Source organism: Dendrobates tinctorius, unplaced genomic scaffold (assembly GCF_039654945.1).
Source record: "Dendrobates tinctorius isolate UK_male_01 unplaced genomic scaffold, ASM3965494v1 ptg000022l, whole genome shotgun sequence".
In the NCBI taxonomy this organism is placed as follows: Eukaryota; Metazoa; Chordata; class Amphibia; order Anura; family Dendrobatidae; genus Dendrobates; species Dendrobates tinctorius.
This window is the reverse complement of record NW_027361690.1, coordinates 42232290-42250114: the sequence shown is the minus strand read 5'-3', so window position 1 is coordinate 42250114 and position 17825 is coordinate 42232290. Positions and strand designations below refer to the sequence as shown.

Genomic DNA, 17825 nt, shown 5'->3' with positions numbered 1-17825 from the left:
TGTAATTTTTTTCAGTTTTGACAGCTGTTCTGTAGATTGTGCCTTGAATTACGGCTGCACGTAATTTAAAAATGTATAAACGGTGCGCCAGCTCTGTCTCGTGACGCACTGCTAGCGGCGGCGGGGGTGTATCAGTACCGGCACACCCCTACAGATGGTTCTAGTTGGTATAGTCTGGCTCGGAAGTCTCAGTGACCGGCCGGCGGTGTGACACAGTCTGAGACAGAGGAGATTCAGGAGGCTGCAGGTGAGGAGACCCCGGGGAGAGGGGGGCAGCAGACCCCGAGAGAGGGGCAGCAGGCGGGGAGCAGACCCCGGGGTCTGGGAGGGGCAGCAGGCGAGGAGACCCCCCCCCCTCGAGAGAGAGAGAGAGGGGTAGCAGGTGAGGAGACCCCGGGGAGAGGGGGGCAGCAGACCCCGAGAGAGGGGCAGCAGGCGGGGAGCAGACCCCGGGGTCTGGGAGGGGCAGCAGGCGAGGAGACCCCCCCCTCGAGAGAGAGAGGGGTAGCAGGTGAGGAGACCCCCCCTCGAGAGAGGGGTAGCAGGTGAGGAAACCCCCCCCCCCCTCGAGAGAGAGAGGGGTAGCAGGTGAGGAGACCCTCAGAGAGGGGCAGCAGGGGAGGGAGGAACAAGAGGTGAGGATGGGCAGCAGGTGGAAAAACCATGGGTAGAGGGGCAGCAGGTGAGGAGACTGCAGGGGAGGGGGGATCAACAGGTGAGGAGACCCCAGAGGGGGGGCAGCAGGTGGAAAAACCATGGGGGGAGGGGCATCAGGTGAGGAGACCCTGGTTTTGGGTCGGCAGGGGAGGGGTCAGCAGGTGAAGAGACCTTGGGGATGGGACAGCAGGTGGAAAAACCCTTGTGGGAGACAGCAGGCGATCTGTGACTCCGATCAGAAACAGACAACAATGGTTTTCGCAGACCATTCTAGTTTCAAATATCTTGAAAAGTGACACACCATGTTTTTGCAACTGTTCTGTGACTTTTCATTGTATTGTTTTCCAGCTCCTCCAAAATGTGAGGAGCTGGGGCGCAATGGAGGCGTGATGTCATTGCTTATCTAATTCATGACGAGATGTGGCGTTCCTTGCTCTACAAATTTTACTCTAGCCACTGACTGGAGTAAGATCTGTGATGAGGCACATGCCACTTTCCTAATTTATGAAGAGGTGTGCATCGCTCAATGAATCAGGAGGGCCTGACTCCACAACGCCCCCTAATTAAAGGGAACCTGTCACCTCGTTTTCCCATATAAGATGCGGCCACCGCCTTTCACTGCTTATCTACAGCATTCTGTAATGCTGTAGATAAGCCCCCGGTCCGACCTGAAAGAGAAGAAAAATAACTTTTATTATAATCACCCGGGGGCGGTCTGGTCCGATGGGTGTTGCAGGTTCGGGTCCGGCGCCTCCCATCTTCTTAAGATGCCGCCTTTCTGCTTGCTTCATGGCTCCCCGGCATCGCACTCCTGCGCAGGCGTACTTATCTGCCCTGTTGAGGGCAGAGCAAAGTACTGCAGTGTGCAGGCATCGGGAAAGGTCAGAGAGCCCCAGCACCTCCCATAGACCATAATGGGTACATGTTCTGTCCTTGAAAATCACAGATGGAGCATGTACATGAAAATTAACTTCTGAACAAGCCCTATCGTCAGGTTCACATCAGGTTTTGACCACACATCAGCAGCACCATTAGGACATCATCCGAAGCCCTGAAAAATGAGATTCTGGCTGAGCCAGCGACAGGGCCATTGACCTTAAAGGGAACTTGTCAGCAGGATTGTGCTCAGTAAACTACAGACAGTGTCATGTCGGCGCCGTTGTACAGATTACAATGATACCTGGTGATGAAATCTGTCTTGTCATTGTTTAATCTTTATTTTCAATTTTGAGTTAATGACATGCTCGTGCTCCGGTGCGGCCTGTGGGGGGTCTTCATGTGGTGGTGCTCTGATTACATATTCATCAGTATGGCTTCTGACAGGTCACTGACCCTCAGTGATCTGCCCCCCTATTTTACATACTGCATAGAATATTGTCAGGTTTAAAAAAAAAAAAAAATTAAACAAAATGGCAGTTGCGACGGCGCTGTATGATACATGGCTAATATGCATACATTCGTTTATGCTTTAGTCCTATAGTAATTTTATCGGTCGTCCATGACAGCACCACCTGAGAGAGGGGATCCGCACTTTAGGAACAGGAAACCTACAGATACAAAAGGGTGGCACCTCTCCCACGCATCAGTTGGTTTCCTGTTCCTAGAGGACAGGACTCCCTACAGATCGTCCGTCATGGAGTCGTCATGGATTCCCAGGCCGGCTGACCGACCCAGGTAGCGGGGGGGTCTCCTACCTCGGTCAGTGCGGGGTCCCTGGAAGCGCCACTGTGGGGCCGGGTAGGTCACCACGGCAGTGAACGGAGCAGGTGGAGCAGAGGGTCCGGTGGACACCGCCTCCAGAGCGCCAGCACCGGGTAAGTATGCCCTGGGCCCTCCTGGTGTGCTCCCCCGGGTCCGGTCCTCCCGGTTGACGTCGGTGCCTGGTCGGCGGTCATGACGGCGCGCACGGGGCTGGTAGGCATTCCGGGCAGGGGGCGCCGTGCCGGCTCCTTCGCGCGCGCTCCCGCAAAGCTCCGGTGAGCGGCGGAAGGGGCGGAGCCGGGAACGCCGAAACCGGAAGTCGGGTGCCGGCCGGCTTCCGATGCGCGCCGCGGGTGCACGCCTGTCCGGGGGTCGCGGGCGCGGCTTCGGGAAGGTGGGGGGGGGCGGAGCATGGGGGGGGGGAGGTCACGGGAGGATCCCGGGTGGGTTGTGCCATGGCCAGATCCCTGCTGACCCGGACACCGAGGCCTTATAAGGCAGGTGGGGACGCTGTGGGGGTGCTTCCGAAGGGCCCAGCGATGGATACGACGGAAGCCCCCATAGACCAGCAGGACGAGGCGCAGGAGCGCCCGCAGAAACAGGCCACAACAAAACCACATACAAGTGGCCAGCAAAAGAAACAGAGACGAACAAGCGACCAAAGCCGCGGAAGTTCCTCCAGACTAAAGGATCCCCCTGCCTCCCTCCGTGATCCGGTACCTGCTTCAACTGCATGGGTAAGAGATCTCCGTGAATGTACCCTTATGCAGTGTTCCCTTATGTTTTTTCGCAGGGGAAGAAAGCTACGGGAAAACAGAAGCACAGGGAATGTGCCCTCTGTAGTTGCCCCCTACCAGATGGCCACCCTAAAAAGTTATGTCAGCCATGCATACGACAGACGGTAGGGGTTGATAGAGACAGGGAGTCCAGGGGTAGATTGTCAGGCCCTTATACTCTCCCCCGTTTACGCAGGTAGCGGAAGAGACACCTGACTTCAATTCAAGCCTGAGGGAGATAATCAGGTCGGAGATAAAAGTCTTATCTCAAGGGGAACCGTCTAGAAGAAGAGAGACTAGTGTTTCAGGCTCGGAGGCCTCAGTCACCCCTAGGAAAGGCGATAACTCCTCGGCCTCCTCGTCGTCTTCCTCGTATGAAGACTCTAGCCGGTTCTGCTTCCCCTTAGATCAAATGGACAGACTAGTGAAGGCAGTAAGGTCCACCATGGGGGTAGCGGACACAAAACGGGAACTCTCAGCACAGGACATAATGTTCGGGGGTCTAGACCCCAGAAAACGCAGGGCTTTTCCATTAAATGATAAAGTCCAGAGCCTTATAAACCGAGAATGGAAAAGACCTGAAAAAAGGGGCACCATGCCACCAGCTTTCAAGCGAAGATACCCCTTTGATGACCCAGTAGTAAGCAGATGGGATAAGGCCCCGAAACTAGACGCAGCAGTAGCCAAAGCGTCCAAAAAATCCTCCATACCCTTTGAAGATATGGCCTCCTTGAAAGATCCGCTAGATAAAAAAGCAGATCCTTTTCTAAAAGGAACATGGGAAATGTCAGCAGGCGCACTAAGACCAGCGATAGCTGCCACCTGTACAGCCAGATCCATGATGGTCTGGCTAGATCAACTGGATTCCGAGCTAAAAGACGGAGCCTCAAGAGCATCCATTCGAAAAAATCTGCCTATCATCCAGAATGCTGCTGCGTTTTTAGCCGATGCTTCAGCAGACTCTGCAAGGATGGCGGCTAGAGCCGCGGGTCTATCTAATCCAGCGCGTAGAGCGCTCTGGTTAAAATGCTGGCCGGGAGATATTCGGGCCCGATCCCGTCTCTGTTCCATTCCTTGCGAGGGGGAGTATCTATTCGGCCCCGTCCTGGACGAATTATTAGAAAAAGCTGGGGATGACAAAAAGAAATTTCCCAGTCTGCCGAATCCTTCTTATAGATTTCACTTTACCAGGAAAGGATATTTCCGTAGAAGGCCGTCCAGAGATCAGGGCATGGGATGAGAAAAGAAGGAAAGGTACAGGATTCATGTTTGGAGGAGGGGGGCGCCAGGAAGGTCCAGCTCGTGACACAAAAAAGCCGCCCCAATGACTAGTTGCCCTGGTAGGAGGGAGACTAGCTGCCTTCTACCCAACCTGGTCGTTGATCTCTAATAGCATCTGGATACTAGGGGTAATAGCTGTGGGAATGCGACTAGAATTCTCTAGGATCCCCCATGATCGATTTAAAATCACCCCACTCAGGTCTTCTACTTCAGAACAAGCTGCCCTGGAGGCCGAGGTTCATGACCTGTGCGGCAAGAAAGTCCTAACAGAGGTCCCAGAGGGAGAATGGGGGAAGGGTTTCTACTCCCCTCTGTTCCTGGTCCGCAAGCCAGACAGCTCCTTTAGGACTATAATAAACCTTAAGGCCCTCAACAAGTTTCTGGTCATACGTCCGTTTAAAATGGAAACAATCCACAATAAAATTGCTGTTCCAAAACTGCTTTATGGTGGTGTTAGATTTAAAAGACGCCTACTACCATATACCCATCCATGCAGCTCATCAGCGTTTTCTCAGAGTGGCGGTTCAGTTAGATGGGTCAGTTCGACATTTCCAATATGCGGCCCTTCCCTTACTAAAGTAATAGCGGAGGACATGGCCCATCTACGTGAGTCAGACATTCTGGTGGTCCCCTACCTGGACGATTTTCTTATCGTAGGCAAAACGGCGATTCATTGTTTGGAACAGCTACAAAGGGCAATGTCTGCCCTAGAGCGGTTAGGATGGTTGCTGAACATCAAAAAATCTCGGTTGCAACCGATGAGAGTCCAACAACTCTTGGGCCTAATCCTAGATTCTGAGAAACAGGAATGCCGTCTGCCTCCGGAGAAGCTTGTTCGCCTCCACTACCAGGTCCTGAACGCCTCCAATAACCCCACTATGTCCCTCAGGAAAGCCATGTCCCTTCTAGGCTCTCTTTCGGCCTGTATCCCGGCAGTCCAGTGGGCCCAGTTTCATGCAAGGAAACTACAGAGCGAGGTTTTATTACATCAAAAAATCCTTGGGGGTTACTTGGAGGGCCAGCTAACCTTGTCCCGTAACACAAGAGAGTCCCTAGAGTGGTGGCTAGACAAAGATAATTTATCTAAAGGGGTACCCTGGGAGTATAACATAACCCGCATAGTCACCACGGATGCTAGCCCTTCCGGTTGGGGGGCTCATATGGGTGAAATGCTAGTCCAGGACCAATGGGAACATCATCAGTTAGGAATGTCGTCTAACCTAAAATAATTGACAGCAGTAGAACAGGCGGCTAAAAAGCTCCTTGTGTATCTACAGGGCCATCACGTGCGAGTGTTCTCCGACAATCAGGTCACCGTGGCGTATATCAATCACCAAGGCGGGACCCGTTCCAGACCCCTGATGATTGTAGCAGAGCGGTTGTTCCAACTAGCAGAAAATGCTGCTCTATCTTTAACAGCTCTACATATAAAAGGGAAGGACAACGTCACGGCAGACTTTTTAAGCCGCAATCAGCTAAAGCAAGGAGAATGGTCCCTAAACACCTCCATATTCAACCTGATTGTACAAAAGTGGGGACATCCAGAGGTAGATCTCTTCGCCACCAAGGAGAACAAAAAATTGAGACAATTCTGCTCCCTAAATCCCAGAGAGAATCCTCTGGCGGTAGATGCCTTTCTGATAAAGTGGGACTTCAGGCTAGCCTACGCCTTCCCTCCTCTGTCTCTACTACCCCTGGTGATGAGGAAAATCAGAAAAGACAGAGCGAGGGTTATAGTTATCGCTCCATTTTGGCCCAGGAGGCAAGAAAGTGAAAGAACTGGGAGCGCAGGTGGTCTTCTCTTCCATCCTCCCAGTGGATGGCCATGGAACAAGGAGGTGGAATAAGATTCTGCAGGTGAACAACTGGCTACGTCGATGGTGCCGTCAGCAACGATTTGGATTTCTGGATCACGGAGTGAACTACTTATACGATGGACTACTTGCTAGAGATGGGGTGCACCTTACGAAGACTGGAAAGCATGTATTTGGAAGTCGCCTTGCTACACTTGTAAGGAGAGCTTTAAACTAGAACAACATGGGAAGGGAAGCAAAAGACCAGAAAAAGCCATACACCTGACAAATGCTATTGAGAACTCTGCTATTAGAAGTGGAAAGGAAGAACAAAGACGAAAGAATCTAATTAATAAAAATATTGGAGAAAGAGAAACCAATCACAAACCAAAATGTTTCTATACTAAAGCACAAAGCATGGGCAACAAACAAGGAGAATTGGAACTACTAACACAGGAAAAGAAATATGATGTCATTGGAATCACTGAAACTTGGTGGGACAATACACATGATTGGAATACAAGACTAGAAGGATACAACTTATTTGCAAGAAACAGACTTGATAAACGAGGAGGGGGTGTCGCATTGTATGTTCAAAACGCGTATATCTGCACAGAGATTGAAGCTTCAGAGACTGGGAGTTCTGTGGAAACTGTTTGGGTAAGAATACAAGGACAGAACAATGGAAAGGACACCATTGTAGGCATTTACTACAGGCCGCCTGTGCAAGCCGAAGATATGGATGAACTCTTTATGCATCAGATGGCCAAGTTCTCCAAAAAATATGACAGTTGTCATGGGAGATTTCAACTATCCAGACATTTGTTGGGAATCTCTCTCAGGCAAAACTAACAGGTCAAGGAAATTCTTATCCTCTCTTGCTGACAACTTTATCTTCCAAAAGGTAAGGGAGAAAACAAGGGGAACTGCTACCTTGGATCTAATCCTTATAAACAGGGAGGAAATGGTTGAGGAGGTAAAAGTGGCTGGGACCCTAGGAGGTAGCGACCATGCTATTTTGGATAACTAGAGGCGGAAGACCTGTGAAGACTCAGACGTCAAGTTTAGATTTCAGAAAGGCAGATTTTAAGGGATTCAGAAAGAGAATTGGAGGGATCCAATGGCTGGATATCCTTAAAGACAAAAATGTCCAGGAAGGATGGGAAATCTTGAAAAATGAAATTCTCAAAGCACAGTTGTTAATTCCGAAAAGAGGGAAGAATAGGAAGCATTTAAGGAAACCAGGATGGATGAACACAGAACTTAAGCACATGCTAAAAAGGAAGAAAAAAATGTTTACAAAATGGAAAGAGGGAGGCATATCTAAAGAAGAATATAATGCTGTCTGCAGAACCTGCAGGGCACAAATCAGATTATCTAAAGCTGAAAATGAACTGAGGCTTGCAAGAGATGTCAAAAGCAATAATAAAGGATTTTGGGGATATGTCAAAAGTAAAAGAAAAGTCAAAGATGCTATAGGATTTTTACAGGATGAAAATGATGAAATGGTAAGACAGGATGTTGAGAAGGCTGAACTTTTAAATTCCTATTTTGCATCTGTTTTCTCTCAGAAAGGAAATGCAACATCAACTGTTATTCACTGTCCTATTAAGGGAATAGAAGAATCCAGGATATCTATAAACAGAAAGATAGTGAGGAAACACTTAGCTAACCTAAATGAATTCAAGTCTCCAGGTCCAGATGAATTACACCCCAGAGTACTGAAGGAGATAGCAGAAGAAATTTTTGAACCCCTCTCCATAATCTTTGAAAATTCTTGGAGAACAGGAGAAGTGCCAGAAGACTGGAGAAGAGCAAATGTTGTTCCTATCTTCAAAAAGGGGAAGAAGGTGGACCCAGGCAACTATAGGCCGGTGAGTCTGACTTCTATACCAGGAAAGATCTTTGAACAAATTATTAAACAACATGTATGTCAATACCTGGATAAGAATGAAGTGATTAAACAGAGTCAGCATGGGTTTGTAACTAATAAGTCATGTCAGACTAACTTAATTTCCTTCTATGACGGTATCACTGATTGGGTGGATCAAGGAAATGCTGTAGATATACTATATCTTGACTTCAGCAAAGCATTTGACAAAGTCTCTCATACAATCCTTATTGAAAAAATGACTAAGTATGGAATGGACAAGGCAACTGTTAGGTGGATTCATAACTGGCTTAGTGATCGGACCCAAAGAGTGGTCGTAAATGGCTGCACATCCAGTTGGAAGAATGTCTCAAGTGGGGTACCACAGGGCTCTGTCCTGGGCCCTGTATTGTTCAACATCTTTATCAACGATTTAGATGAAGGAATTGAGGGTAAACTGATTAAATTTGCTGATGACACAAAGCTAGGAGGGATAGCTAATACTAGAGAAGAGAGAGAGAGGATTCAAAAAGATTTAAATAAACTGGAGAAGTGGGCAGCAACTAACAGAATGGTTTTTAACAGGGAGAAATGCAAAGTACTACATCTGGGCAATAAAAATGAAAAAAGCGTATATAGAATGGGAGGAATAGGGCTAAGTGACAGCACATGTGATAAAGACTTGGGTATACTAATAGATCACAGACTGAATATGAGTCAACAGTGTGATGCAGCAGCAAAAAAGGCAAATGCAATTCTAGGATGTATTAACAGAAGCATACAGTCTAGATCACGTGAAGTCATTATTTCCCTCTACTCCTCTTTGGTCAGACCTCATCTGGAATATTGTGTCCAGTTTTGGGCACCACATTTTAAAAAAGACATCAACAAACTGGAGCAAGTTCAGAAAAGAGCGACCAGAATGGTGACCGGTCTGCAAACCCTGTCTTATGAGGAAAGGTTGCAGGATTTGGGAATGTTTAGTTTGCAAAAGAGAAGACTGAGAGGAGACTTAATAGCTGTCTACAAATATCTAAAGGGCTGTCACATTGTAGAAGGATCAACTTTATTCTCATTTGCACAAGGAAAGACTAGAAGCAATGGGATGAAACTGAATGGGAGGAGACACAGATTAGATATTAGAAAAAACTTTTTGACAGTTAGAGTGATCAATGAGTGGAACAGGCTGCCACGAGAAGTGGTGAGTTCTCCTTCAATGGAAGTCTTCAAACAGAGGCTGGACAGACATCTGACTGGGATGATTTAGCGAATCCTGCTTTGAGCAGGGGGTTGGACCAGATGGCCCAGGAGGTCCCTTCCAACTCTACGATTCTATGATTCTATGGTTCTCTTGTCTCAGAACCATGTCGGTATCCGATCCTTGGATTCTTCCGGACATCCCGGATCTCCTATCCCAGGGCCCAGTCTTCCATCCTCAGGTGGCTGGCCTACATCTGACGGCGTGGAGTTTGAACGGTCACTGCTAGAAGAGAAAGGCTTCTCCCCAGACCTAATTAACACCCTACTTAAAAGTAGAAAAATCATTACCACGAAAATTTGTTAGAATTTGGAAAAAATTCCTTCAAAACTCAGGAGTAGTCGCTGGGGATTCAGCACCTATAATTCAGATATTTAGAGTTTCTACAGAAAGGTCTGGACATGGGGCTTTCCACCAGTACCCTCAAAGTACAAGTATCAGCCTTGGGGGGCCCTTTTTAGCTGCAACATCGCTGGTAATTACTGGGTCAGCAGGTTCATTAAGGCGGCAGGCAGAACCAGACCAATAGTGAAGGATAGATTCATGCCGTGGGACTTGAACCTAGTCCTCACTGCTATGACGGAAACCCCATTCGAACCTATCTCATCGGCTTCCATAAAAAACCTGTCCCTCAAAATAGCCTTCCTGGTAGCTCTAACATCAGCTCGCAGAGTAAGCGATATCCAGGCATTATCTAGGCGTCGTCCTTATTTACAGTTCAAAGAGGATAGGGTAATACTTAGACCTGATCCAGCGTACTTACCTAAGGTAGTTTCTAGCTTTCATAGGACACAGGAAATAGTCCTCCCATCCTTCCTCCCTAATCCAGCTAACGAGAAGGAAGAGAAACTACACACCCTGGATGTTAGGAGATGCCTCATAGAATATCTGGCAGTCACCGACCCTTGGAAGAAAGATAATGCCCTGTTTATCTCCCATCAAGGCCCTAGGAAAGGTTGTAGAGCGTCGAAAAATACATTAGCCAGATGGATTAGAGAGGCGATTTCAATAGCATACACCTCAAAGGGCAGGTCGCCACCCGGGAAGCTGAGGGCGCATTCCACCAGGGCCATGGCGACCTCGTGGGCCGAAAGATCAGAAGTCTCCATTGACCAGATATGTAAGGCGGCTACTTGGTCCTCTCCGAGCACCTTTTATAGTCATTATAGGCTAGACTTGGGTGCTTCCACAGACCTCTCCTTTGGTATAAGGGTACTGCAGGCTGTAGTCCCTCCCTAAATAGTTTTACTCTCTGTAATTCTCTCAGGTGGTGCTGTCATGGACGACCGATAAAGTCTTAGTTACTCACCGGTTAACGGTATTTTTCGGAGTCCATGACAGCACCCGTATATTCCCTCCCTTTAGTTTAGTTTGGGTGTGCACGTCTTCCTCTTGTATATGCCCACTGGTGACAAACGTTTGTAATAATAATAAGAATACTGTACATAAATCATGCATTAACCTTGGAAGTCCTCTTGTGCTCTGTAATCCAACTGATGCGTGGGAGAAGTGCCACCCTTTTGTATCTGTAGGTTTCCTGTTCCTAAAGGGCGGATCCCCTCTCTCAGGTGGTGCTGTCATGGACTCCGAAAAATACCGTTAACCGGAAAGTAAGACTTTTTTTTTTATTATTTACTCCGCATTAGCTTCATCAAAATGGCACAGCACCTGAGCAGTCTTATCTATCGCGTTCTGATGCTACTGCCCAGGTGCCACCCCGCAAGTGCCATTTTGCTAGAGGAAAAGAAAAAATTGGCGCAGTAGCATCTGTCGGAACACGATAGATGAGACTGCGCAGGTGCCATCTTGCTAGAGAAAAAAAAATTGGCTCCATCAAAATGGCGGCACCTCTGCATTAGCATCTATCGCGTTCCGGTAGATGCTGCAGCACAGGCGCTGGCACCATTTTGCTAGAGGAAAAAAAAAATGGTTCTATCAAAATGGCTGTGGAACGTGATGGATGCTACTGCCCAGGTGCCGCCAGTGACATTTTGCTGAACATAATGTGGGGGAGAAAATGCATATGTTAATTTATGTGTATTAGCCATGTATCATGCTATAGCGCATGAACTGCCTCCGATGCCATTTTGCTAGATGTAATTTTTTTTTTTTTTTGGCCCCACAATACTCTATACATTATGTAAACTAGGAGGCGGGTCAGTGAGGGATCGGTGACCTGTTAGAAGCCTTACAGATGAATACCTAATCGGCACCATATGCAGACCCCCCACAGGCCCCCCCGGAGCACGAGCATATCTTTAACTCAAAACTGAAAAGAAAGATTAAACAACAACCACAAGACGGATTTCATCAACCCCGGTATCATTTTAAACAGTATAACGGCGCCGACCTGACACTGTGTGTAGGTTACTGTGCACAATCCTGCTGACAGGTTCCCTTTAATGAAGCAGACATTTTGTACTCTGATCTCCTTATGTGATTGATCTGAACGGGATACGATTATTTTTTTTTTTTTGCGCACCCATAGACTTGAATAGGCAAGTTTCTTGCAAAATACAAAAGAGCATAGTGCACGCAGCAATCTTTTTCGCACGGATACTGGATGCCTGTGGAAAGCTGTCATGAACAGCCCTATTGAATCACATTGCTCTGTGTGAGGCCAGTTTTTTTTTTTTTTTTCATGGGCAGTATTCAGAAGGAAAACATGGTCGTGTGAGTGTAGCGGTGAGGACCACTTAAGTGGCACAAATACTACATATACAAAAGTGCTGGAGACTTGTCGTCAATCAGTCAAGGATTGCAATGTATCCATAAAAATCGAATGCTTTATGGTTGTTCCGTATGGGATTCAATTTTTTTTTTTTTTGCGCCCCCATAAACTTGAATACGAGTTTCATCTGACACATGGAAGAGACTAGTGCATGCAGAGGGTTTTTTTCTACTTTTAGATTTGGTCAGTAAAAAATAAGCGCTCGCGTGGACAGCCTAATTGAATAACATTGTGCTCTTCATGTGTTGGCTGTTTTCTCACAGACAGCACTCAGACGAAATTATGCTCGTGTGACCTTGGCCAGTGGCCTGTTTTGTCTTTACAAACCAAGACATTTTTTAGGCTGGTGCTCGAGTAACATGCTAGAGTTCCCGCGGCCGCGTGTTTTGCGGCTCTTAGACACAAAACGTGGGCATTGCCTGACAAACAAGGGCAATGCCTGCATGTATTCGGTGCACACCCGAGCGCCCTAGGCAGACTCATGTAATGAGCACTTGCGCTCATCACTAGTTCTATTGCTTTTTTTTGTTCCGAGACGACACGGTCATCGGTTGCACTGAGAATGTCTGCCCTCATGGCTTGCTTCAGAGGCCACATGGATTGAAGAAATAATAATTATTTGTTTTTCAGGGTCCGTACACAAGTGTGCGTGCTGTAGGTAATGGAAACGTGGATTTAAATCAATCATCTGGATTCAATGGAGCGATAATGGAAGAATACAGATATACAGAAGAAGACTTTATCTTGCCAGGGATCACATGGCCAAGGAGGAGAAAATATGCTGAGGACAAAAGTTTCATTTCTGATTTTGATAGAGTGCTGCAGTCTAGATGGGTTGAAAAGATGGAGCAGGGTCTCTTCCGCTATCCACTGTGGAGCTTGGAAACCAAAATTTTACCTGGTTCTGTGAAATATGTGGCCCAGCTTAATGTCAAGAGGGGCATAGAGAGGAGGAAGCCTCAGGACATAAAAAGCGTCCAAGAGAAATTCAACCCAAGCCAATTCAATTTCAATAGAATGAAGCATGAGGAGATTCTGTTTCAGATGGTCAGATCTGAGGAAGTGTCTAGTGGAGCACCTATAGCTAGAGACCCTAATGCTGACTTTGCCCTGCCAGGCAAAAGGCATACCTGTACTTTAGTGGTAATTAATGTAAGCCCTCTTGAATTTGGGCATGTTTTATTTATACCAGACCCTTCACTGTGTTTAACTCAGATTTTGACCCCAGATCTGACAATGTTTGCATTAGAATCCATACTTCTCAGTGGTCACCCAGGGTTTAGAGTTGGATTTAACAGCCTTGGTGGGTTTGCATCTATTAACCACTTACATTTACATGGATTTTATCTCGATGAAGAGCTACTGATTGAGTCAGCACAGAGCAAACCCCTGAACCCCAATATTAATTTCCACCAGCTTGTTAATTTCCCAGCTCCAGGTTTCTTTTTTTACACTGAAGGGAAAGACCTGATGTCTGTCTCCCAGAGAATATGCCGAGTGACGGATTATTTTGTTAAACGAAACATTGCGCACAATATGTTTATGACAAGAGGTAGTAATCCAGCCAACACTACATGCCAAAGGGATGGGATCCGTGTGGTCATATGGGCAAGAAAGTCCTGTTTTGGTGCCAAGGAGGAGTCTGCATTCAACGTGGCACTTTGTGAACTCGCAGGTCACTTGCCCTTCAAGAGCGAGGAAGATTTCAGTGTTCTAACTGAGGAGTCTGTCATCGGCATTGTAAAGAGTTATCTCTTTTCAGATGAAGAATTCAATTCATTATCCTTGGAGCTGGTAGAACATTTCATGACTTGACCAAAAATAAAAATGTTACACCAAGACAACAATATCATCCACATTATTAATTGTATCTGTGCTCTAAATATTGCCTTACCTGAATATAACAATAGTACAAATCTCACCGCCTTTCAATAAAACTTTTTTTTAATGGTTTAGCTATTCTTTGAGACAGGGGGTTGTTCACGCTGAGCTTTTTTTTAACATATCTTTTTCTGGGTGACACTTTTTTCTGCTTTAATCCTTTTACCTGTCCAAGCTTGTTTTCACCCTCATGACCAGGCCAAATTTTATTATTCTGACCACTGTCCCTTCATGAGGTAATAACTCTGGAACACTTCAGCGGATCCTAGTGATTCTAAGAGTGGTTTTTTTTTTTCGTGACATATTGTTCGTCATGGTAGTGGTAAAATTTGTTCTATATGACTTGCGTTTATTTGGAAAAAATCCGTAATTTTCAAACTTTTAATTTTTATGCCCTTAACCCCTTACTGCCATTGGACGGGATAGTACGTCCAATGGCAGCACCCCCACTTTGATGTGGGCCCCGGCGGTGAGCCCACATCAATACCGGGACATGTCAGCTGTTTTGAACAGCTCACGTGTGCCTGCAATAGGCGCAGGTGGAATCGCAATCCACCTGCGCCAATTAACTAGTTAAATGCCGCTGTCAAACTCTTGTCAACGGCATTTAAAGCGCGCTTCCAGCCATCGGGCCGGAAATACGCGCACCGCTGACCCCCGTCACGTGATCGGGGGTCATCGGTTCGTTGGCATAACAACCAAAGGTCTCCTTGAAACCTCTATGGTTGTTGAAGCTGAATTGCTATGAGTGCTACCCTATGGTCACCTAGAGGTGATCTGACCATCGCCTCTATGTAGCAGAGCCGATCAGGCTATGGCAGCTTCTAGCCTCCCATGGAGGCCATTGAAGCATGCCAAAAGTGAAAGAAAAATAGTTTTAAAAATATAAAAAAAAATAAAAGTTTAAATCACCCCCTTTCGCCCCATACAAAATAAAACAAAAAAAATCAAACATACACATATTTGGTATCGCCATGTTCAGAATCACCCGATCTATCAATAAAATAAAGATTAACCAGATCGCTAAACGACGTAGCGGAAAATAAATCAAAACGCCAGAATTACGGGGTTTTTTTTGCTGCGACATTGCATTAAAATGCAATAACAAGCGATCAAAAGAACGTATCTGCAAAAAAAGTGGTATCATTAAAAACAACAGCTCGGCGCGCAAAAAATAAGCCCTCACCCAGCCCGAGATCACGAAAAATGGAGATGCAAAGGGTCCCGGAAAATGGTGCAATTTTTATTTATTTTTTTTTTTTTTTAGAAAACTTTGGAATTTTTTTTCACCACTTAGATGAAAAAGAACCTAGACATATTTGGTGTCTATGAACTCATAATGACCTGGAGAATCATAATTGCAGGTCAGTTTTAGCATTTAGTGAACCTAGCAAAAAAGCCAAACAAAAAACAAGTGTAGGATTGCACTTTTCCCGTTTTCTAGTACACAAAAAGCCCTCACATGGGCCATATTGACAAAAAAAATAAAAAAGTTATGACTCTGGGAAGAAGGGGAGCAAAAAACGCAAAACTGAAAAAAAGCTCCGGTCATGAAGGGGTTAAACCACAGAGATACAGTTTTGTGAAAAAAAGTTTGCCCCTTCCTGGTTCATGCTTGGAAACCCTCCAATGTGGCTGAATTACAACAATTCTGCAAAAATGAGGGGCAAAATTCCTCTAGAGTGTTGTAAAAGATTGATTGCCAGTTATCGCAAACGCTTGATTGCAGTTGTTGCTGCTAAGGGTGACCCAACCAGTTATTAGGTTTAGGGGGCAATTACTTTTTCACACAGGTCTCTGTTGGTTTGGATTTTATTTTCCCTTAATAATAAAGACCTTCATTTAACACTGCCCTCCTTGCCAATTCGCACATAGCAGAAAGATGCAACTGAGTTTATCATCATTTGACATGTGCTGCGGTGGTTCACTGACCTTGTGCACTAGCCCTCCCTCGTACTCATCCTCCAACTTAAAAAATGATTAGGCATCAGTGCACTCAGTCTCTTCCACTTATTGGGCAGTGCTAAGTGGATGGGCAATGGAAACCAAGTAAGAAGAGTAACTAAAAAGCATTACAAACTGTTGTGTGACGGTGCTCAGACTATGTGGTTGATTTTCAAAGGGGTGAGATGAAAGCCGGATAACTATGGTCCTCAGTTGCCAACTGTGCACTTTCTGTAGTGGACAGGGTGGAAGATAATGCATTGGAACTGGAGCCACTGCCAGCCATCCAATCTAACACCTTTTCAACATCTTGTGGCCTTACCATTCATGCATCATTATTCGGGCCTACGAAAGGACACATAATGTCCTATTGCCAGTCTGCAACAGAGGAAGGTGTTGTATTTGGCCATGTAGCAGGTACAGAACGAGCACGTCCCCTTCTCTGCATCAGCGACACAACAACAACCACCATCAGCAGCTACAATTGTGGCCAAAAGTATTGACACCCCTGCAATTCCGTCAGATAATACTCAGTTTCTTCCTGAAAATGATTGCAAACACAAATTCTTTGGTATTATTATCTTCATTTAATTTGTCTTAAATGAGAAAAACACAAAAAGAATTGTCCTAAAGCCAAATTGGATATAATTCCACACCAAACAAAAAAGAGGGTAGACAAAAGTATTGGCACTGTTCGAAAAATCATGTGATGCTTCTCTAATTTGTGTAATTAACAGCACCTGTAACTTACCTGTGGCACCTAACAGGTGTTGGCAATAACTAAATCACACTTGCAGCCAGTTGACATGGATTAAAGTTCAACCTGTGTCCTTGTGTGTACCACATTGAGCATGGAGAAAAGAAAGAAGACCAAAGAACTGTCTGAGGACTTGAGAAACCAAATTGTGAGGAAGCATGATCAATCCCAAGGCTACAAGTCCATCTCCAAAGACCTGAATGTTCCTGTGTCTACCGTGCGCAGTGTCATCAAGAAGTTTAAAGCCCATGGCACTGTGGCTAACCTCCCTAGATGTGGACGGAAAAGAAAAATTTACAAGAGATTTCAATGCAAGATTGTGCGGATGTTGGATAAAGAACCTCGACTAACATCCAAACAAGTTCAAGCTGCCCTGCAGTCCGAGCGTACAATAGTGTCAACCCGTACTATCCGTCGGCGTCTGAATGAAAAGGGACTGTATGGTAGGAGACCCAGGAAGACCCCACTTCTTACCCCGAGACATAAAAAAACCTGGCTGGAGTTTGCTAAAACTTACCTGAAAAAGCCTAAAACGTTTTGGAAGAATGTTCTCTGGTCAGATGAGACAAAAGTAGAGCTTTTTGGGCAAAGGCATCAACATAGAGTTTACAGGAGAAAAAAAGAGGCATTCAAAGAAAAGAACACGGTCCCTACAGTCAAACATGGCGGAGGTTCCCTGATGTTTTGGGGTTGCTTTGCTGCCTCTGGCACTGGACTGCTTGACCGTGTGCATGGCATTATGAAGTCAGAAGACTACCAACAAATTTTGAAGCATAATGTAGGGCCCAGTGAGAAAGCTGGGTCTCCCTCAAAGGTCATGGGTCTCCCAGCAGGACAATGACCCAAAACACACTTCAAAAAGCACTAGAAAATGGTTTGAGAGAAAGCACTGGAGACTTCTAAGGTGGCCAGCAATGAGTCCAGACCTGAATCCCATAGAACACCTGTGGAGAGATCTAAAAATGGCAGTTTGGAGAAGGCACCCTTCAAATATCAGGGACCTGGAGCAGTTTGCCAAAGAAGAATGGTCTAAAATTCCAGCAGAGCATTGTAAGAAACTCATTGATGGTTACCGGAAGCAGTTGGTCACAGTTATTTTGGCTAAAGGTCGTGCAACCAAGTATTAGGCTGAGGGTGCCAATACTTTTGTCTGGCCCATTTTTGGAGTTTTGTGTG

General features: G+C 46.1%; 1 protein-coding gene across 1 annotated transcript; it reads left to right on the top strand.

The window, feature by feature from the left end:
• Positions 1-68: 68 nt before the first annotated feature.
• GDPGP1 (GDP-D-glucose phosphorylase 1) lies at positions 69-14017 on the top strand. The gene is made up of 2 exons (XM_073568648.1): positions 69-247; positions 12698-14017. The coding sequence occupies exon 2, from the start codon at positions 12776-12778 to the stop codon at positions 13880-13882; it is 1107 nt and encodes a 368-aa protein (XP_073424749.1). The 5' UTR covers positions 69-247; positions 12698-12775; the 3' UTR covers positions 13883-14017.
• Positions 14018-17825: the final 3808 nt, after the last annotated feature.